The sequence below is a fragment of the Aulonocara stuartgranti genome, assembly GCF_965226115.1.
Source record: "Aulonocara stuartgranti genome assembly, chromosome: 16".
Lineage (NCBI taxonomy): Eukaryota > Metazoa > Chordata > Actinopteri > Cichliformes > Cichlidae > Aulonocara > Aulonocara stuartgranti.
Window position 1 is genome coordinate 11,523,031 of NC_138952.1, and position 24,615 is coordinate 11,547,645.

Below are 24,615 nucleotides of genomic sequence, written 5' to 3' on the forward strand. Positions count from 1 at the left end.
TGCCAAATCAAACACAATACCTTAAAATACCTCTTTCTTCTTCTTCTTTTTTTTTTTTTAATTTACCATACAAAAGCTCTGTCTGTGTGTTTATTTCTTTATCCAAGAACTCCCACTACACCGTCAGAACTTGAGCAACTAAACATGGCACACAGGTACAGCCAAAGGTTCTTATCTGTAACAGAAATTATGATGTCAGCATGTTTCCTAGCACCCACCTGACAATGGACTAAAATGAACCTTTATGAACTTACAGCATAACATAAATCATTATGTTATTTTTATTTCACAAAATTAATATCTCATTTATATTCAGAAAGGATTAATTATATAAAACTTGGATTATGCATAATATATTATGATGCCATCATACTGCCTGGTAATCACCTAGCAACAAGCTCAAATTACCTGTACCTTTCTACCGAGAGTTTATGCCCCTACCACACAATATGAAAGCAACCAATCATTTTAATTTTATAACAATAACAACTAATTTATGCCCAAAAAAGCTGAACCACGCGTGCCTGGCAACCTCCTAGCAATGGGAGGAAATTACTCTTTTTACCAGTTTTTCAAATTAAGTATACTGTATGAACGTCAAACACTGCTGTAGCATTATGTATATACTAGTCATTGTAACATTACCCTGCCATTATCAGATTGTCTATAAACCAGGCTGCCCTTCAGTCACATGATGTAGTTTGTGCACCTGCACACATCCAAATTTCTCTGGTCACATCTTTTAGATAGTGGATTGATTTTCATCACATCCACCTTTCTAGATGAATGACTAAAATGTGTTGTGCAGTAAAGTGAGCTCAAGTCTTTAACGTTATCATTGTTCTGTTAATAAATTCACTGGAATGCATTTTATATTTTCATTTCTAACTCATAAACATTTGTGCCATCTGCCTGTGAAATTAAAGACGGAAGGTGTTAATCTGATTGTCAAAGCACACGGTGTGACGATCGTGCTTAAAACCCTTTTTTTTCCTGGTGTACTCACGTGTACAAGCCATAGTTGGAGGATCTTTCTCAGCCCTGAAGAAGCCTTTCTCACAGCGGCAGATAGCAGATGCTTCTCCATAGCTGAAACTATGCGGAGGGCACTTTGAACATTTAATGTTTCCAGCATATGCCTTGTAGAAGCCTGGACGACATGCTGAGGATGACAGACACACAATGTGGCAGTCTGTAAGTGCACAGCCAGACCTTCATATAGACGTACAGGTAGAAATATTTCATGCAAACATCACATAGCTCGATAATATTATGCAAAGAAAGAGGCCCTGAAGGGAGACAGTTTATGCTGCAATCCATCAGAAATTCAGACTTTAAATAGATTCATGAAACTCATGTTTTCTATTTAAACAGTGAAACAGGGAGACCATCTGCTTTGGGTTTAGGATTATTTACTCAAAGTATTAAAAAGTATGATTTTTTATTTTCCACAAAAACAAAGATAGAAAGAAACATTGAAATCATCTCTAACTCTGACAACACTTGTAACACAAAAATTCCCATGTTTTTGTTTCCTTTTCGGAATAACAAAAATGGATTAAAACCGAGGGTATTGATTATCAAAACATAATACCAACGTTAGTTTTATTGCCCGCATTTAATTCCCAATAAATAGTTCAAGCTTAGGGAAAGGTGATGAAACAAAAGAAAGAAAGAAAATAGAAAAAAAAAAGAAAAAAAAAGAAAGAAAATAGTCAGTTGTATCACCTGTCACACAACTAGTTTTGAATTTCCAATGGCTTCAATCAAAACACAGAAATGTCTTCAAGTTAGAAAGGAACCACAGTTGTACTAAAACCAATAAATGTGTGATAGCTGCGCAAAAACTTTTCTGAATATTTAGCCGCCAAAAACACATGGAAACAACAGAATACAACAACTGTTAATATGTTTTGTTAAGCACTGGCTTAATTTGTGAAGACAGAACACAAGGGAGCAGTTTATCTCTGCAGTTTTAACATCTGGTGTCTTTGGTGAATTAGGGTCTTGCAAAATTGTCCTATTTTATTTCAAACCACAATCTCTTCTTAAACGTAAGTGCATCTGTTAAAACATGAATAAATGTACACACACACAAGTGAAAATGAACAAACTACATCTATTGACAGGTCAGCTCTGTCTTCTGGTTTCACGTGGCTCAAGAAGCTCAGTCCACTAGGTCAAAGTCCAGCGCCTGAGTCACATCCATCACAGCCTTCTCCCTATATGGGCTTTGTTGGTCTTTATTCTAACTCATCTGACTTTCTAAGGCTTTTCTGAAAGACATAAGGATTTTTTTTCCATTTCCAAATAAATACTGTTCCTTATATCACAGCAGACTAAGCAGTACAAACTACAAAGCAGCATATCTACTGATAAATCTTTTACTCCATTTAACGTTGCCTTGAACAATTTTCAAAAAATTATGACGATTATAAGAAATCATGTCCAATAGGTCTTTTTGACAGAAGGAATTTTGACATGCCACTGTTACAGGGTTTAAATAGTGTGATTACTGAATACCTGAATTCCATTTAGCTGTTTCCTTTTGACTTATTGTTAATGCTGACTCACTTTGACATTGTCAGGGCTTACTCAGAACTTTCAATAGAAAAGAGCCATAACTAAGTCGGCAGTGAAATTAGTGTTTTTTCCTACCATGACAGTTCAAAATGTCTGATGCAGTGAAAAAGAAATATTTAGAATATCATAAACAGCAACTGAGCAGATGAAATGTGTGTTAATATTTTATAAGCCATTTATTTACACCAACAAGTAAAAACTTTTTAAAATGCAACACAGAACTGCACACTAGAGATATGTAAAAAAACAAAAAAAACAAACAAACTTTCCTCCCAAAGCTAAGCTTTATTGTGAGCCAAGGAGTCATTCACAGGAGGTCAGTGAGTGTGCCAAACATTCCAGGTATGAGGGAGGTAAAAAATACAAAAAACAGGCAAGAAGTGACACATGAGGAAACTAATGAAAAAACATCCAAACAAGAGGTACAGGAATGACTTGAAAGCTTAACTGCTGTGAGTAAAAAGCCAATCTGTTAAGGAACAAAGAGAAGCAGGGGGGGTGTACATACTCACAGTGATGATTGTTTGGTTGATTGAACTCAGGTCAGAATAATCGGAGCGGAGTACGTAATCACAGGGGTGGGAAATGAACCAAAGTCTGTCAGGAAAACTCAACGGAGTGAAACGAACAGAGGTCTTTTCAAAATAAAATTACATTGTTTTGCATTATATTAAGCTATTCTGGAAGCACTTAGAGTTAATTAAGCTACTTGCTGAAATTTTGTAGATATGCTTGTAAAATTCAGGGAAAGACTTGAAGGATATAAATAAAATACGGCTTGCATTTAGGGGCGGAGTAGTTTGGTATGTATGTATGGATTAATAAAAAAAGGAACATATCTGTTAGATCAGACATGTGCTGTGCAGACATGGCTTAAAGCAGCGATTTGCTATACCAACTATACAGTTGTTGTTGTAAAACGAGTCTGCTCTAGTTATAATCCAGCACCAACTGCTGGACTTATTCCAGAAGCTCAAGAAAATTCTCATTTTCATGCTACAGGAGCGAGAAAACGGAATCTTTCATTTTCAAAAAACATTTTCTAAAATAAATTGAAGGATTTGAAACCACCAGCACAGGTTAGATTGATAGCAAAGACCTTAAGTCTAAATAAATGTAGTAGTAAAAATTAAACAATACAGTTACTTCCCTTCTTTAATATTTAAAATCACAGGCAACTAGCTGAAATAGAAAGGCTTATGAGAGTCTTAGCCCTAAGGGATTCACTAAAGCTTTCTTTTAATAGTAGTATTTCCAATCTTCAAAGCACTTCCATGTCAAAGAAACACACAAACTCTTGTCTGGAGAGACTTCCATTGCTGCTAGTTTTCACATTGATTTAACAAGGTAACATAACGTGAGCCATTTGAAAGGATTCACCTTGAAGCACTGAGAGCCTCTGTGTCTCTCCATTGCTGCTTGTGATAAATGGAGCTGTAGGGAGGGCAAGGAAATGCCTGAAACCACAACTGTGCCGATCAAATGGGGACAATTAGGACAGGGACAAAGAGGTTAACACGCACACAGGGAACACAGCGCACACTGCCAGGGCTAATAGTAATGTTTTTAGCGTAGTCTCATTTTTGTTCAATGAAGGAGTATTTTTTTAAATCGAATTTATCCTTCCTTACATTTGAAACATTTTCTTTTTTTATTCATCATCATTCCTCTTAGAGAATAAGAACAAAAGGTTTACATTTAGTTTGAAGCTGTTTTAGTCGAGCTATTCAAACTGTTATTCGTCTTCAAAACTCTATTTAATGGTGACTCACACACACACACACACACACACACACACACACACACACACACACACACACACACACACACACACGTATGCAGCAAATAAACACACAGAAGCTATCTGTATGAATATGATAAGTGGCATCCCCTATGGCATACCAAGGCTGCCTTTATCATTAACCTCTGATACTGACATGTCCTTGAGTCAAAAACCGTCAGTCAACTCCCCCACCCTGCAAGACCCCGCTTTAGACTCTGTCAACCTAATGACGCCTCTCTATGACCTTCGCTGAACTGAGGGGATGTTCCTTTTCGAACCCCGCAGTTTCCTGCTGCAGCATGAGCAGCCAGGCTCTTTGCCAAGGCCACAGTGGCACTGTACAGGGGTTGACCATGTGTCGCTCGAGGATGGACATGCCCGGTGGCCAGGACGTAAGCATTCATGTGTTGGGATGAACACACATAAACACATGCAACAGCTGAAGTGGCAGGAGCAGCATGTCGAAGTCAACTGGACAGCTGGTCAAATGTGAAAAACATGTGAACATTTTGGCCGGAGAAAGAAAAGCTGCATTATGTCCAGTGCCACTGCTGATCCATCCGTCAAGGACGCCCATTTCCACTTTATATAAAAGCATGAAAGTGTATATGTGATAGCACCAGTGCAGTAAACAGTAAACCTCTCATACTGCCCTCATGACATGCAACACACAGATTTAAAAAAAAAAGGCTTTTGACATAGTCAGTACTTTAGACTGCTGAATTTCTGGTAACTAGGTAGGAGAACTAAGACAAAATAGCAGCAGGGGAAGTAGACAGCCGAGCAAGACTGAGTGTGCATGAGTGTAATGTTTCTGTGTGCGTTACTACAATGAATCCCTTTTACAAATGTTTCATAGGTTGTATAAATTCCACTATTTCACACTGAAAAAAAGAATAAAAGTCTGGGTATTACTTTCTGGGAAGCACAACTAACTGTACTAACAAATGCATGTGCACATCTGTGAATAACAGGCGCATATTACACAGTAAGAATGCAATTATATGTTTTGATAATGATACAGGTGATTTATAGCAATATTGTTGTCGCTATCATTTCAAATATTAAAAGTACAGTTAAAAATCAGTACAAAATAAATTATCATAGATTTTCAAAACTCATTTCTAAAGAATAAAGTTACGTTTAGACTATCAATGCGTCTCCTATAATCGTAATAACCCGACCTCCTGTCTAAAGTGTCTCAGGAGAGAACATAATGAAAATTTACATCTGCTCATTACATTGCGGTAAAATAGGGGTTTCATATAAGTTATTGATATTTGCTAAAACAGTGTCCAATACTTGTGTATGTATGGATCTGAATGTTGTGTATTGCAAATACTGTGATATAAGCCCATGTTAAATACATAAACTATATATTTGAAATCTCAGAGAAAGCACATTCAGATCTAACAAACGAGAAACTTAGCAGACATTACACAAGTTTACTATTTTCCTACCTTAACACACATGCTTGTTGAGCTGACTTTGTTTTCTGTCATAAAAATGTAAGTCCATGTCCTACCCATCTCAGTACATGTCCATCTTTCAGACCCAGTGGAGTGGATTTCCCAATCTTGTAAAATATGTAATTATACGTGTCATGCCTTATATCTATGAATTATGTTTTACTTTTAATGTCTTATTAAGCTGATGCTTAAGCAGGAAATCTTCACCCAAAATACTTCAGAAGAAAAAAAACAAACGTGTTAAGATTTTCTTCCATTTGACCAAACAGTACACTTCATAAGCAAGTAAATATAGCTTAGCGGGGGGGTGGTTGCGAGAATAGGATGCTGCTGACTGACTGCCCTTTGGGTCTCCAAACTAATTCTAGACCTTCAGCCCAAGGTTAATGAGATCTGGAAGCCATCCACAACATCTTCATGCCCAAGGCTCAGAGCTCCAAATCTGGGCCCTGAGACACAGAGGCAGTAGATTGTTCGGTAAGTTCACTGGACCTCAGCAACACCAGAGCAACTGGCAGGCAGATCATATTTGAAGAGGAGGCCTGTCTGTCTGCATCTGCCTGGCTGTCTCTCTTTATTGCTGGGATGTCTGCTCAGCATGCTTCTTTCATTAGTTAGAAAACACATTTTCTAAGTAGTTTGTATTTTTTAAAGTAGTTGGAAATGTATTTATTGTTTATTGAGATACCTAAAATACTCCTGAACAAGACACGTTCTGATAGATGGCTTATTTAACATGAGAACAGCCCTGTACAGTACTCCTGAATTACATCAGTGAGCATGGGCACGTAAAACATATAGGGCCATCCCAAGGCCAAGCTTTGGACCATTTACTCTTACCCAAGTGTTTTTATTGTGTGATCCTAAACATACCTTTCACATAATTCACCTGCTATAGGCACAAACGTTTCTTGTCCTTATAGCACATTTCATAGCTTAAGATGTTGTAGAAAGAGTTTCAGAAAAGAAATGATTTTTAGAAAAAAATGGCAGTGAATTACAAACAAATAAATGAAAAGTAAATAAAACCATGTATTTCATCAGACCTTGAAATTCAGAGTATAGATTTGTACACTGCTACTTGTTTAATACTTGTGTCCACAACCGTTCTCCTTTAATTAAACATCAATATGAACCCTATAGCTGTCTGGACAAATGGAACACTGCCTGCATAGTCACTTGTCTTCATTTCATTTAAAAAAGGAAACAATGCAGTAGTTGTTCAATGAGCAGTAAGATCTGAATTCTGTAAAAAAAGAAGACCTTACTTTTGGAGCTGTTACACATTCAGTCATTTGGACATTTCGATTATTTGGAAAGGAAACAACTCTTATGCCAAATCATTAAAGTCATTCATTAAATTATGATTTCTGTAGTCGAACCTTGTAGTGAAACCTGTACTCAGCGGATCTAGTTCCTCATGTGTTTCTTAAATGAATAAAAGCAACAAATAAAAAGTAATCAAGTAAGTTTTTGGACATGGAGTGACTTTGTAATAACAAGGATCTCAAAATTTGCTGTACTTATTTAATTATTATCAATAATTGTAGTTAAAATTTATTGTATACGTGTAAAAGTGGGCTATAGTTAAATGGAAAGAGTCTGCCTTTGCCTAGCTCATATGAAGGCCGGCATCTAACTACACCCAACTGCCACACTAAAGAAAAATGCTATTTATGCAAGTTTTCATGTACATTTTATCTATTTGTTAATAGAAATAGGCTATGCAATATTGTTTTAGCAGGCTATATGTAGCGTTCACTCAGTTATGCTGAATTCATCAAATTTCATTTTATTTTAGGTGAAAATAATATTTATACTTAAAGTCTGCATGTGGTAATATTTAGTTGAAGATCTTAGGACAATTTGAGTGCTGCAACACTAAAGTCAGGTTTAGAGGAACTCAGTAAGTCTTTGCAGTGTACAGCCGATGGTGGTGGGTTCCTCTCCCGATGATCAGCGAAGAAGAACAATTCCAAGAGGAGCACAATTCTGCAGCATTTACTTGCAGAACCACATCAACAAATGTTGCAGAATAGTTCAGCTCTTGAAATCAAAGGCAGTGTGGTGAGGAGGCGATGCAAAGGATGAAAGATCATTGCAGAGATGATGGCGTTAAGTGAGATGCAGCTCATAACTTATTGCATATGAGGGCAAAAAAATGGAAGGAGAGCTCTATTTTCAGTTTCATCCCATAAAAAAATATTACTCCCCTCAGTGTTTCTTCTGCCAAAACTATGGAACAATAATAATAATATTAAAAAAAAGCCGTATTGCTTATTCTCTGCGCTGACAGAGTATGCATTTTGTCCACACATATCTACACTAGTGGAACAGTAGTGCCTGCTTCCCATTTTCCTTCTTCATACCAAATCATATTCCACTCCATCGGGAGAAAATTACAGTCATGCAATATGATAGTCATGCTCACTTCCAAACAAAACAAAAATGCCTGCCAGTAATACTGAGTTATATAGAGATGATACAGTACCATGATACAAGACTTCATGTCTGTGGGTGAGCATACTCCAGCTTGTGTTCTCACAGTACTTCTAGTTTTAACACAATATGTATTGCCTACTAACACTGCAGATGACGAAAAGTCACACCTCCTAAAAAAGCAGCAGCAGTGGCACTCTGAAACCCACGTCTAATTGTTTCACATGTAATCAAGAACAACACTCTCAAACACTATAATATGAAAAGCCCTCTTCTCAGTTTCAGTCTGTCTCTCTTATTCATCAGACTTACTCACTCTCTTCATTAGCTGAAGCAGAGAGTGTCATGATTTGTAGTTGAGGACTAGCAGGCCTCTCAAACACACCTTCGTTTAAGTGCTGAGAAAACAGCACTTGATTATACTCTGTTTCGGACACAGACAGCTGGAGACACCATGGCGCAGTAATAATACGTTAAACTTCTCTGAAATCTGACGACTGGGGTGTTGATGTGTTTTAATGTAAAGTCTCCATGGCAGACATTAGGCGTCTGTGTGGACTGTCTGATGACTAAGGCCTTAATAAAGGAACAAAGAAAGCCTCTTAATCTAAAGGTATTTTGCATACATAAAATTTGAAAGTCCTTTCTTCGATAATCATGATCATTAGTTATTATTGTCATCAATAGGTTGGCAGCTGCAACACTCAGACCAGGTACTAAAAATATGTGTCAGGATATAGTATGCATTTGTCAAGTACACGTGATCTGAGTTTATATTTCTATCTATTTATGTGACATTTCAACATAGTGCTCAAATTATGATGACCTGTTTGCAAAATGCCATTTCAGCCAATTCTCGTTTTTAGGCCAGCTGCTGTCACTGCTTCTTCTTTATTTTTGTTGCAATGAGGCAAAGGCCGGTTGTCAGTCATTCTCCACCCACCCACACAAAAAGCATCATTCAGTATTCTTTCATGTATTCTCTATAACGAGTGAATGTCACATTTTGCACATATATGGGCTTTAATTCATTACAAAATATAGAGATAGTTTCCTTTTTAAATATCAGGTAATAAAGGCAACAAGACAGAAAAAAAGCAATACAGTTAGCAGGAATAATTGCACCTAGTTATCCCTTTCTCTGACAGCACACAGGTAGATACAAATATACTGGCAGATATTAGAAACTATATCAACGATTTGAATCAGCAAGACTTATTTCATACAAGGTTCTCACTTTTATAAAACTCTTTACCCCACACTTCACTGCAAGTGCTTCTAATGCATCCAAGCTACCAAAAGGCAAGATGCAGGTACACTGAGAAACAGGCAGTCATTCAGATTCACAACTGTGGGCAATTTAGAATCACCAATTAATCGAAGCCCACTAATTGCATGTTTTTGGACTGTGGGAGGAAGCTTAAACCACCATGCCACCGTGCTGCTAAACTCTTATTAAGTCATAATGTACCCTTTATCAACATCCAGCTGAGTAAAATGCATTGCTGAAGTGCATTTCTAAGATAGATAAAGAAACACTTAGAGATGGAGAAAAGCTAATTATCAACCCCACAATGAGTTGAAGCAAACACAAAAAGGCAAGGGAGTAACAGCCAGACGGTGCTGGATGGACTCATTCTGGGCTTCCTATTCCTTATATATCTGTGATGTTATCAGTGACACTGATCTTTTTATGAACTTTACAGAGGTCAGCCTCACTGATCCCTTTATAGCAATGTTTATAGCAGCACAGACAGCACAGAGTGTTGCGCCAAATGAACTAACAGAGTAGTAAAGCTTTCAAAAGACATCCGTTAACGCTGAGTGAGAGCAGGGTTTCTCTCTAAATCGTATCTTAGAGGCAAAATGCTGACTGGAAGAGGCTTTGGGGTGAACCGTTAGGGCCTTGTTTTTACAACATTAATTGGACAACCGAGACACTGCTGTGACTTGTAGTGACACATCGGTGACTTGTATTAGAATATCTCTAATGCATGATCACAGCAGTAAGTCTTCTACTGGGCTTTTTGTCCTCCCAGTGGGTGTACACCACTGAGGGCACAACAAGTGCTCAACAAGTATGAGATGTTTAAGGTTTACAATGGGATTTTTTTTTGATGGGTCTGCGATATTCTTGCTCTCTGTAAAATGAAAAGTCCTATTTGCCAGGCCTGAAATTCTCTTTGACAAGAATAAAATGTGAGTTTGTTAGCAGATTTATGTGACATGTTATTATTATTCCCAGAAGAGCTGTAAACTTTTATTACTGGCCAACAGACTTACAGCATTATGATATTTAGAGGACACAAATAAAAAACAAAAAAACCCCAAAACCTGTATTTGTGTCCCTGCTTATTTTTCAGTAAAAGTATTCAATAACCTTATTATGATACGGTGCAAAACTCTGATTTCTTTATATTCTGCTCCCAGGTATCCAGTATTATTTAAACGCGATCTTAATCAATAGTTCTAAAGTTAACTTTAACTTAGTCTTTTGTCTACACATAACAGGGAATTTAACAAGTAACCAATTTCTTGTGCTATGTGTAATATGTCTGAAGGTCATTTCCTTAAGAAATAGGAATAACATCCAACACAAGACCTGAAAGACACTAGACTGGAAATCAGTTGTAAAAAACTTTTTTTTTCAAATGATCGTCAATAACTACAGAGGCAATCAGGAGAGAAGCACAAGAGTGACGGTGTACACGCAAACCCATAAAACACTGTAGAGGTTCTGTCAGGGTTTTGGGGCTGCATTTCAGCCAGAAGTGGGGTTTTATCAAAACTGATGGAATCGTGAAAGCAGAAAAGTACCATCAGACTTAATACCATCTGGAAAGTATGTGATTGGCAGCAGCTTCATTTTTCAGCATGACAATGATCCTAAACACACTGCCAATGCAGTAAAAGCATACTTGGATAGAAAAACACACAATGGAACATCATCAGTCATCTACTGGCCTCTCCAAAGCCCAGACCTCAACATTATTGAAGCAGTGTGGGATCATCTTGACAAAGAACGGAACAAAAGGCAGCCAGTAAAAAATAAAAGTGGCCATAGCAAATAATGACTTTCAGGCTTTTTAAACTTGTACAATTGTTTTCACCTTATATAATAAACCCGTTTATATCTGCGTGTTTCAATAAACTGGTGCATCTATTTACCAACATATAAAAAAAAACAAGGGGCGCCTTAAGAATTATAAATGTACAATACTGTAGTTAACATTCACATATGATTGAGAAGGTTTTGCATTATAAAACTTTTGAGCCACATAATCAATTAAATCATCCACAGGAAGAATTAGAATAAGTACGACCATGCTGACCTAGAGGAAAAAAACAGCAGACAGCAGATCATAGTTGTTCAGTTAACTGATAGTCAACTGAACAACATTAATATTTGATTAACAAAAGTTGATTATTTTTGCCTACAAAACAAAGAAACGGTCTTGCATTTTGGAAATATTTACAGGTACTTCCTCTAACGCCCTCATTTTCATACCACTGTTTTCACTCTTAATTCCTGTAATTTCATAAAAAAAGAGAGAATGAGCGTCACGTGAGTACGCGTGGAGGTCTAATGAATTTATTATAAGGTGTTATGAAGATTAGCATGACTTAGCCCCAAACTTCCTCGCTCCCTTCCTTCCGCATGATTGATGCTGATTGTGGCTTTAACACGCTGTTAAATCGACAGCAAATCCTCTTTAGCAGAGGTCGCATTAGCATAAAGGCCTTCTTGTGGAAAATAAACAACAGCAATGTCTTCTCAAAAACAGCACAAACAAAAGAGGGAGATAATGACATGGCAGTCCTTTAGTAACATCAACAACAACATAATGGAGCTGGAGCGAAATTAAAATGGATCAGTCAATTTAAATGCCTTTGGGGTTACTCTCCCTCTCTCCTTCTATCGCTTTTAGCTTTCCTTTAAAAACCTCACTCACAGGATCCATTGTGTGTGCACAGGATATTTTACATGTACTGTGTAATATAAACATATGCACACTTGCACTTTTTCCCTCTCTGTGATGGAGCTTTTGAGCTGTTTTATGGACATGTGGCACTTAAAGAGAAGCTGCTGTTGACAGAATTTTTTTCTTAACAAACTAAGAAAAAAAATATAACAAGAAAAACATCCTTTTAAGTTTTTGTCCAGATACTTAAATGTTAGTGACATAACAGAAAGCAGGTGTTGGCAGAAGGTTTTATAATTCTAAAACAGCTGCACTGATGTTGCCACATGCAGCGTAGACAGTCTTGCTATGGGTTCATTTGTAATGATGAACAAAATTTACATTCTCCAAAATGACTCTCGCATTGCCGAAACAAAAAGAGAAGTGGGGGAAAAAGCATTGCCTGTCTAACAATTATCTCTGGTAGAGGAATTTTTTTCTTTGGCATCCTGGCGTGGGAAGACTTGGATTTAGTCGTGGAAATTAATGTTTGAGAACTCAGAGAATTATTTCAGGTTTTATGCAAAGCCGCAGTTACAGTTCATAACAATTATGGTAATGTGTCTATGAGACTGTGAGACATATTTTCAAAAGTTACTATTTTGGCTGAGTGTACAACTTTAGACTGACATGCATAAGCAGCAACGTGTAACACTATGTTAGGAGTTAGGGCCAATGAACAGCCCAGTGGTACGCTTATTCTCTAGCTATGCAGCAGGCTTTAAAGAGGGTAAACACAATGCTAATATGCACAAACCTGCACACAAAAAACAGTCATTGGACTATATTGAGAATGCAGAAAGACAGCAACTAATACTTTTGATAACGGATTATTGGAAACTCTTTAAAATACACTAAATAAAACTCATTAAGTCTCTGGGACAATAAAGCACTTGGCGTTATACTAGAACTGCTCCCTGAAAGTCACGTGGCGCATCAATCCAAGAGCCTCAGTTCAACAAGGTTTTGAGATTCAAGATTCACAGTGTTTATTGTCATGTGTCACAAGAAAAAAAAAGACATTTCTCTGTGCAATGAAATTCTTTCTTTGCTGTCCACCCACATATGCCGATTAATATATACAATAGAAACAGAACAGCTAAATACAAATAGTACAAATAAATAAATGAAGACAGAAAAGAAGACAAAATATTGAAGTGTGAAACAGAGATGAGTGCAAAAGGGCTATAGCTTAATATGCTGGCTTAATATGCAGGATGACCTGATGTGCAAAACAATTATTATTACTGTTCAAAAATAGGTCAGCTGTTCAAGAGTCTGATGGCAGTGGGGAAGAAGTAGTCTAGCATGTGTTAATCCAAAAAACAACATATGTCATTTAACTGATGAGAGCCGCTGAAATCTGAGGTGCAGTTAAAGGTTTTGATCTAAACTTCCCCCTTAAAAAGCCCTGGTTACTAACTAAACTGTGTTTTAACATGCAGACATTTCATTTTAACAGCTGTCTTAATGTTGTGTCTAACGGCATTTAAAAAAAGGAAAAAAGGGCACAGTTTATTCAGCGTTAGTCTCTCTCTCTTTCTTTCTTGCTCTCGCTTTTGTACTTCAGCTCATTGTAAAGATGGTTCAAATAATAAATATTACTAGCTAATGCACCAGGCTGGAATGAACATATAGCATGTTTTACTTTAAGAACCTCAAAGAAGTTTATATTCAGTCTCTACAAGAAGTGTGACTTAACAAGCAAGGTGAACTGCAAATTGGGGATTTCATTTCTTCAGTTGTATTGTACGTGCATTTACAAGCTGAAAATTGAACTAAAAGAAACTGATTTGAATACAAATACATGTGTGCTTAATTCAACAAATTTATGTGGTAAAATAAGGATACATATTTGCTTTGTAGTCAACTGTTGAATACAATTCTACAACATTCTCGTTTGTTGGAAGCTCTGCTTTCAACAGTTAAAACGACTGAAGCAGTTGGATTGGATTCAAGTACAAGGTAATCATGTCTTTTATGCTATGTGTATTAAATATAACACATGATAACTATTAGAATTGTCTTTCTTTAGAAGGAACTATTTAAGTGTGAGAGATCATAAAAAAGACCAACCACTACTGTACTTAACAGGTTTGTAATGATGGGGAAGCAGTAGCAAACACTACTTTAACCAAAATGTACGGTAGCTTTTGCAAGTAGTGTTGGTGCTACAAAGTAACATATTAGTGTAACCAAATTACGTTAGCTCAGTAATGTAGCACATTTACTAATCACTATGATATTCACTTTAAGATCCTAATTATGCTCTTGTAGGTCATCGGCAGATAGACATATTTTAGCATTTGTGCTAAAATCAGCTAATTTTAGTTTTTGAGAGGAGGGAAATGTTGGAACAGTCTACAGTTTTTTTTTGGCGTTAGGATACAAACCTATTATTTTATTGCATGGATGGACATGGCCAAGTTGATAAAGTGCAACTGTGTCCAGTTTTGAAACAGCTGAATTTTCCTGCTAACATAAGACTAACTCTGCAGAAGCATCTGAAGCCTGAGGTTTGTATTGTTAACTCGTAATTATATGACAACACATTTCAAGCAATGTTGCAGAGTAACGCAAAAGTAATCTAATGTTTTGGTATAATGAACTGCTTTCTTCAGAAAGTAAATGTAATGAAGTAAACCAACAAAACAAACTATGGTCTTGCTTTGCTTCATGGTTGAAATGCTTCAGTACACTCTAAGCCTTTCTAGTCCAGTAGGAGTTTTTAACTTCAGAGGACTCGCTTGGCAAAGGACAAAAAGCACTCCAAGTGCAGTCATCTGGGATGACAGAGTGTGCCTTCATGGGACTAGCGGGAAGCATTTGCCAGTAATTAGGGAAGAATGAGCACAATTGGGGCACCAGCTTCTTTTGTTAATGATCTGAGGACAGCACACTCTCCCCACATACTGGCTGAAATTTACAAACACACACTTTAAAACTCACTTATGTCACCAAAATTGTTTAACTTTGTCACAGATTGGATAGTTTAGCTGGTAGTAAGAACCAGTTTCACTAAGTAACATTTTAAGGAAGTATGTGTGTGTGTGTGTGTGTGTGTGTGTGTGTGTGTGTGTGTGTGTGTGTGTGTGTGTGTGTTACTCCCCCTGCTGCACAGTATCACCTTCCTTGCACTCAAGATAAACAGCATGCAGTACATTGCGTGTTCTATGAAAGACAAAGATATGAACAGGTATAAATAGATTTTTTTAATATTAAAAAATATCAAAGTTAAAATGTGAATGTGTGCTTAGCTCAAAAGATGTTTAGGGCTTTCAGCCTTGGTCTCGACTTTTATGCTACATGGCAGATTTGGGGATCATTCCACTTTTCCTCTAACTGCCTCCCATCTGCAGTAAATGAGGGAATGCAAGCTCAGAAAATAGGGGGCCTGCATGCAAAACAGTCAGAAATAAATATGCGATTGAACAGCTTTGGGCACATGCTTGTAGTGAGGGTTTGTTTTCTGACAGATTAAAAAAAGCAAATGTATCCTGTCTTGTGAAGACCTTTAGCAAAATTGATCCACGATTTATCCAGAAAGTCCTGTTTCTTTGAAGTAGAGTTATATAAGGGAGACCAGAGTTCCTTCAAATTGTCCTATTCTTAACAGCGTCGGTGGATTCATATGTTTGCCCTGGAAGTAAAGACCTGCCTAAAAATCAATATCAATTTAAACCCATTTTCTGAATATTTCTACCATTTTCATTTGTACTCAAACAGTTCTTTTAGATGGGGAACACAAGTTATAGTGTACTATCCCCAGTAATATTATATGATTTATAACCTTACATGCTTCAGAGTGTGCTTGTCTTTGTCAATTTATGTTTGGTTTAGAAATGTTTCATGTTGACAGCCGAACATGTTTTAAGGCTCAGTTAACTTTCATACAATGAAACATGAAATGGCTGTTGAACTCTAACTCCCTTGTGCTGAGTTTAATTTTCAAATGATTAACACCATACCCTGGTGAGACTTCTGAGACTGAGAGTGCTGATGGCTGTGTTACATACTCTGGTTAGAGTATGTAACACGATGTACTGTGTCTTTCTGCTGAGCTTTCCGGGATCATGCACAGCTATTAGTCTGAGCAGGGTGAGCAGGGTTACATTAAAGATTAGATCGCATTAGATTAAACTAGGTTTTTGTATATTTCACCCCAGCTATTATAACATTATGGGAATATTTAAAAGCTACCTCAAAATGTTCAATTTTTCTTAATAGTTGTTAATTCTGTCGTGTTATCTGCCTTTTAAGAATATCACTACATTGTAATAAATGTATACAGTTTGTGTCAATGTAAAATGAAAATGATTTTTTATTGATGTTTCCAATATTTTTAAACCTTAAATTAAAAATTAAATTAAATCATTCACATTTACAGAAATCCCCATAAAAAAGCTGTTAAAAAACAGATAATGTACTTTTTTTAGTGTTCCACGTGGACGTCCCTTTTAAAAGTCATCCCTCGTGATGGACATCCTCTGACCTAACATTGTTATGAGTTGTGTCTTAATTACTGCAACAATACTAAGTCCAACATCTAAATGGTATTAGAGAATAATTCACTATAAATATTCCTCTAAATACTGCAAGTGGTAAAAAAAAAAGAAGTTACCTGTGGGCAGCACAGTACTTGTGCCATTGTGTAATGATAACCCATCAGTCGTCTGCACTGTTTCACGGCTGTGTTATTTATTTGTTCTAGTGCTTCTTATCACTGTGTGCCATGTCTATATGTTAATGCAAACTACAGCAAAAGGCTTTGTGGTCAGACCTACATTTTGTGTTTATCTAATGCAATGCCAACATGGGAGAGAAAGATAATATAAAATATGTGAATTTAAGTTGTTATTTAATGTTTTTGTTCTGTTTATGTTTTTTCTTAAACTGTGCGTGCTTTCCTAATCAATCTCATGTAAATATATAGCTCTTGAAGGACTGCAACTCTAAACCAGTTTTACTGTAACTTTAATAAAACCCAAGCTTCCTTGTTTGGATGTGTCGTGTTTTGATAAACATCCAGTACTGTCTCTCTATCCAATACAAGTGGAATAGCAGCTGGTCTGTCATGCAAAGTCTCAAAAAAAGCAGCAGAAGCATGCCTTTAACTACTTTGATCTGGCGCAGTGTGATGGCATGTAGTGCTGGCAGGCAACAACTCATCATAACTAAAGCAACTTTTACACCAAAGCTTGTTTGTGCCTAGTAAAATCCCTGCCATACATAAATTAGAAAATCAAAGCAAAACTGATGTGCAGCCCAGGATGGTCAGCCTTATGGTACATTGAATAGTCTCTCTGTGTTTTGCTTGTTACCATGATAGACTCACCATGTATTCGCTGTGCTGGAAGGAGATCACAAAAAAATGTAGTTGTACTCGGTTTTCTGTATGTTGCAAATTACAGATCAAACCCTGTGCCTATCCTGTCTTGTCGGTAATGATAATAATGGCATTAATGCTGATAATAATAAACCATGTAACATGGTATCAGAGGTCACCCACAGTCACTGGATAATACTTCAGTTTAATTAAAAACTCTCATTTATGGACATACAATCCCAACTGCAAACACTCCTACACACACACACTTCAACACACAAATGAACTGGGAGTATATCCTTTTCAGATTCCTCAGGTTCCATATTCCTGATCTATAGAGTGTAATAGTGTTTAATAAGGCTGACATTATGCTGGGATAATCCCACTCTCTCATGCAGCGACACATACCCAATTCCATTTCCACCGCCTCAGCTGTTTTCTCTCCGCTCCAAAAGCTCATTTCTAGAAAAGAAGGCTGGGGCAGAAAACCAGGCCTCAAATATCAATTACCACTGATGGTGTAGACGGAAAAAACGCTGATGGATGCTACATTTCCTCAAATCCTGTGCTATTCTTTTCATTTGAGTTAATATGTTTTTTTTTTTATTAAAGACCAATAACAGCATATGATGAGGAAAAATTAATACCGACTGTCCCAATATGAGGCATAGCAGTGGGAAAAATGCAGCTGCTTCAAAAGTGCATAGACTTGAGTGTCTGTGTGAGTGTGTGTGTTTAAAAATATTATACTCAGACTAACACATACAGGTAAGAGTCGGGTCAGATTATTAGTAACAAAACAAAGTTTCACTTAACTTAGGTGAGCTGTTACTTTCCTGCATCTAATAAATATACCAGCACTTCAAAGTGGTGCAATAAGAAGTGCTGACATATTAAATTGTAGAAAGGCCACAGAATGTGTAATGAACTGGGTAAAAACATACATATTTATTATTTGTTATTAACAATACAAAACGTTCTATAAACATTTTACAAAATACTTACTGCAACGAAAAAAGAAAAAGAAAGATTTTATTTTCACATCCTGTGTATTTACACAAAACATGAAAAAATTTGATCCCTTTTTTAATTATAGACCATTGATATTGTTTATTTATTCAGTGGACTCAAACTAGGGTCATGAAAAAGCAAAAGATACCTGGACTTTTCCAGGTAATAATTATGACTATTTTCAGGAATTAACCCATACATTCTCTTCCACTTATCCTTATCAAGGTCGCCAGGCGGGTCCAAGAGGCAGGGTATACCCCGGACAGGTTGCCAGTCTGTAGCAGGAAAATCCAACCCTGCTAACTGTTTACAGTTAACATTGTGCTGTCTAGCATACTGCAATACTGAACAATACACTGACACATCACAGATTTCCACTTACTATGCAGATCTGCCTATCACTTATGATGTCTAACTCTCCAAAGACAAGTGAATGTAGAATGCCTATACAGTTGTATATATAGAAATTGGCTAACAGACAGTTGATTTGAAATAGCCTCAAATGTGTCTTATTCATTCTTACTTTTTTCTCATCGTTGACAGTCGCCTTTAAAATGTTATAATTGAATAACATTTTTAAATATAATTGTAAAAAATTATCAGGGCCAGGCCACCCAGGGACCAGAACCAACCAATTTCCAGTGTTCTTAGCTCGGACCAGTGACCTGTCAGTCAGCTGGTATTACATGCACAACAGGAGTAAAATGACACAGGCAAATTGTCATGTGCACACTCCCAGCCACATGCTTACATGTTGTCAGCATGGAGGCTCCTCACTGTAGGTAAAAACCGCAGAGGGAGCATTATGAAAATATTCATATCAACAAACTTATTAGACAGGTAAACCGTCCTCAATCAGCTGAATGTGGACAGTTTAATGAAGCTAACAAAAGCAAAAGAGCTAAAGGTAAAGCTATCTAGAGTTCAGAGCAAAGAATGGATCCAACCCCCTTAGATCAAAGCAAAGGAATCATAAGAGGAGTGAAAAAGAGAAAAGAGTTGATGTCATGTCCATCCATCCATCCATCTTCATCCGCTTTATCCGAGGCCGGGTCGCGGGGGCAGCAGCCTAAGTAAAGAGGCCCAGACCTCCCTCTCCCCAGCCACCTCCTCCAGCTTATCCGGGGGAATACCAAGGCATTCACAGGCCAGCCGAGAGATATAATCTCTCCAGCGTGTCCTGGGTCTGCCCCGGGGCCTCCTCCCGGTGGGACATGCCTGGAACACCTCACCCAGGAGGCGCCCAGGGGGCATCCTTGTCAGATGCCCGAACCACCTCAGCTGGCTCCTTTCGATGTGGAGCAGCAGCTGCTCTACTCTGAGCCCCTCCCGGATGGCCGAACTTCTCACCCTATCTCTAAGGGAGAGGCCAGCCACCCTTCGGAGGAAGCTCATTTCTGCCGCTTGTATCCGCAATCTCGTTCTTTCGGTCACTACCCACAGCTCGTGGCCATAGGTGAGGGTTGGGATGTAGATCGACCGGTAAATTGAGAGCTTCGCTTTTACACTCAGCTCCCTCTTCACCACGACGGACCGGTGCAGCGTCTGCATTACTGCAGCTGCAGCCCCAATCCGTCTGACGATCTCCGGCTCCCTTCTCCCATCACTCGCGAACAAGACCCCGAGATACTTGATGTCATGTCATCTGGTGAAATTATAAACATACCAGATAATGACGTGAGTGTGCCTGACATTTGTTTTATTAGATGGATCTGTTGCATCTACTTTGTTTCTGTAACTTACTGCAGGAAATTTGGCAGATGTTCAATAATTTATTTTATTGTGAAAGTTTTTGCATTGAAAAGCTGTTTTTTTTAAAAAAATGCTATCAGTTATAGTTCTTAGAAAGAAAACCAAAATTGGAAAAAAAATCAGAATTAGCCAAGAAAATTAAAATTGGCACGCTTCTTGCTATTATACAGGTTGCCCTGGCCTGTAGACACAGTCACTGTCTCTGTGGCTCTTTTTCCATATAAAACGAATGGAAAGAGATAAGGTGTGTATGAATTAATCACATCTTACTGTATTACTTCCAATACTCTCAGCATCTTGCTGAAGAGTCAGCGCACAGCGCGGGCTTTTACAAATCACACTGTTGTCCCCAGTTTGCGTAATTAGTTTAGTGTTATTGCATTCGCATGGAACAGAGGGTGTAAAATGTGTTATTGCTTTTTAACTGAACACAGTGGGTAAACTAATGTGCTCAACATGATCAATAAATCATATCTGAACACATCAACTCCCTGCCAACTGGAAAATGAAGCAGTGGCTGAACCTCTGCTTGCATATGAAACAAAAGAGGTTTGTGTGTGTGTGTGTGTACATTTGTACTTGACATACCGTACACCGTATTAAATGAATTCTGTATTATGTTTGTGCATGTATATCTGTACATGCACAAACATGCCTTAAATAATAACCACAAACCTTTCTCCACTAAGTTCACTTAAACCAGTGGTTCCCAAACTTTTTTTGCTGGGCGCCCCCTTAGTTTTACACACCCCGCACAAACACATCCTCCAACCACAAGCACCCATATTTTGTTTTCAAACTCCATTGCGGTTTATTTCACACCTCAAACATCTAGTAAACAATTAAGCAAATACAAGTAAACTGAAATAAATTACAGGTAGTAATATAATAAACTACTAACTCTTTTGCGCTACGTCCACACCTACACGGGTATTTTTGAAAATGCCGCAGTTTCTATGCGTTTCGAATTTTTAAAAACTGGGTTTACATGTGGAGTTCGTCACGCAACGTCAAAGGTATGTGCCTTTTTTCACGTCATGCTGTGCGCCACATTATTGTTTACATGAGATGAATTGCAGAATTGCAGATAGAGACAAAATACTGTTAATCTTACTATCTTCAGGTTTTACACGCTTACATACACACGCAGTTACTGTCCCTCCATTTACAAAGGCAGAGGCGTCACGGTGTAATAATTTTACAGGTAGTTGTTTTTTTTCCTTTGTAATAATATTCAACATTGCTATCAATACATTTTTCAAAAAATGCTTCTCTGTGCAAAATGGGTTAAAAACATAAACAGCTGTGGGATACTGTTTGTCCGTGGTTTGGACAGGGGGAACAAATTGTGATAGGATCAGCCTGATATTATTTGTATCCCGCTGTAACTTTACTGTATAAAGAACTAACATCTCCAAAATGTCAGGAGTAGTTAGTCATTACAAGTGTTTGTGAACTAAAAATCAAGAATGTGGGATACTGTTTGCCCATGATTTGGAGAGCCCAGCGCATGCTCCCGACGCAGGGGAAACTAATTCTGCAGGAGAGACCTACCTTGGCACTTGTGCAGGTGAAGCCAAAGGGCAGATATGCTTCACCATATTTTCTAGTCTTTGGCTTGGAATGAAGTTGGTTTGGAAACATATTTGGTGATGCTTCATCTCCTGCTTTGCGTTTGTATGGGAGCCCCGTCAAAAAACCTGTCCATTATGCTAGCAGTGTCCAAGCGTTCTTTTTTTTTCTTTCTCCTTTCATACGCCCCCCCCCCCCCTGCAATGGCTCTGCCGCACACTTTGGGAACCTCTGACTTAAACTAATACAGTGCGTGTTCTGAATGGACTGACTTGCAGCGTAAGTGAGTAATTGAAGTCATTTGTGGCAGGAGGAATGGGGTTTGTCAGTAAAATACACAGATTAATCCAGTTTCTGATGAATAACTGAATAACGTTGAGCTTGAACTGCAGGTATGTGACATTATCCTGATTGACAGCTAACATTTAACTTTGCAAAGCTTGTCCTGTGTGCATGGTGCTATAATAAATAGTAAACCTGAGGAGTAAACAACAAATTGGCACTGCGAAAAGAATATATGCACAGAATAGAGTGTGTGTTGCTCTTATAACAAAACAAAAATGCCAAACACGAGCCCCGGGAGCATAGCCGTTGATAAAATAACAAGTCATTTATAAATCATATTACCATCGCTGTAATGTCGTCAGCTGAATAGTTACAACAGATAGAATCCAAAACAACTTCTCCTTCAATAGTGATAAGTTTACATACAGTTTGAGTTTAGGATGAGCTACAGTCAGTGAATGAGCTGCTGAACACTCAGACACACAGATGGGCTCAGCCTGCAGCTTACTGAACAGGCTGTAGCTAGTAGGGGGCCCCTTTAAGGAGGTTTCCTTCTGAGATGTCATTGCAAATACTGCACTGGTTGTTTAAGAAGGAGGGAGCTGTGGTCACTGTGGTTGCCACATTTTGAGAAACTGCTGTGGAGGAAAGTTTATCAGCTCTCAGGGGTCCCCTAATGGCCTGGGGCCCCATGCAGTTGCCTATCTTTCCTGTTCACAGGCTGCATGTCTGACTGTTGAGAAAGTCTAACAGAAGACAACTTACAGCCAAAATATGAGGACAGCTCTCTTGGGTTCCCAGCAATAGACCCACCAAGTGTGAGTTGTTGAGAGAACTGACAGAAAGAACAACACACACACAGTCATACAGAGACCTTCATTTATAAGAGGTCATAAAAATAATACTTGTTTAATGCAGCATTGCACCTGATCTTCAGAGCCTCAGGTTTATCTGCCTTAACAATCTTCTCATTGCTTGTCCCATGCTTCTTTCCTCTGACACTGTGGATAGCAAAGGCAGTTGGTCCACTTTGTAAAAGCCTCCTGCAGCTCGCTAATCATGTTGACCGCTGGCTACCAAATTAAAGCTGTCACTCCCGCTGCTGGACGCTGTTGGTCTAAGCAATGTGGCTTCCAGTGGATAAATAGATCCACCACAAGGGGCCTTTCCTATCATTTTTTTGTTACACAGATATTGCCGCCATGTGAAGACCTTGTGAATTTAATTTTAGGTGGATTGACTTGTTTTGTCTTCTAATCAAGCAGTGGTGTAAAATCTGGTTACAGATGTGTGATAAAATTTGTGTTAGTGTGATTTGACTGCTTGTTAGCGGGTTAACAGACTCTATTAATAGCTTCAAACTATGAGATTTTGTTTCATGAACAGAGAGTACACACAATTCTCTTGTTGGGCTTTGCAGTAATTTGCATAGTTAAGTACTGCAGCATGACTAGTAATATGCTCTAGAATATATTTATTGAATACATTTGGATAATATTACAAGTCAGTTTTGCGATATCGGAGAGCAAATAAGCTGTTCTGGGAGTAAGAATCAAGTATCATGTTAATTTCTAATGTATTAGAGGTTTCCACTTTGCTTCCATGCTTCTTCAGTGAGCTCGACTCCAGAGAAGGCAAAGGTGTTTCTGTTTTATAACGCAGTTCAATATGAGGGCATGATGATATTTGGTTTATTGCTTTACAATTATTACTCCATCCTTTGAATCTTGAATCTTATTTAACACAGATGACAAAATCTTTTATATCTTTGACATTTTTATTGAGATGTTATTGTTAAATTGCTGAAGACATTTACCCATGCAGTCCTTCACACACAGTAAACCTCTCCACAGATTCACTACAGAGAACTACACCTCTCTAGAATGCTGCTTTTATATCTAATTGTGTTACTCATTAAACTAATTAGTTGAGAGATGATAATTCCCAAATCATTCTACACTCCCTACCTTTGGAAGGTGTTTTTTCGCAAATAGGTTGTTTTTTTTTCAATCACATTTTTGCAGCATAGCAGTTTTTGAAAAACAGGGTTGTAAAATCTGCACAAGTACAGCTTGTTATTGTGTTCTGTCATTGCCTACTTTTTGTCACAAAATTTCAGTTTTATATGCACAAGCACATTTGCAACATACTTGATCTGGTCCCTAAAAAATGTGCACACACTTTTGCTCAAGCACAGTATACCACAAGCACACAACAGTTTCTTGGTGGCAGCAATGTCAGTAATATATTATCGTAAAACACATTACAGTACATTAGGGCAATGTGCACCACCATAATATTGTGGTTCATGTTTTAGTACAGGTACTATAAAACAGGGCTTCACACTATGACACTGGTATTAGTCACTTACCTTCAAGTGGCTATGAAAAGCCTCACCCCATACAATGTAAAACTAATGTTATGAAGTGGTGA

At 37.8% G+C, this 24,615-nt stretch overlaps 1 protein-coding gene across 1 annotated transcript in view; it reads right to left on the reverse strand.

Moving 5' to 3' along the window:
- LOC309691352 (ephrin type-A receptor 6-like) overlaps nt 1-24,615 on the reverse strand; it is a 183,806-nt gene that overhangs the window by 94,119 nt on the left and 65,072 nt on the right. The window contains exon 5 of the mRNA XM_082508968.1: nt 1,007-1,162. Within this exon, the coding sequence (XP_082365094.1) occupies nt 1,007-1,162 (156 nt within the window). The remainder of the gene's footprint in view (nt 1-1,006; nt 1,163-24,615) is intronic.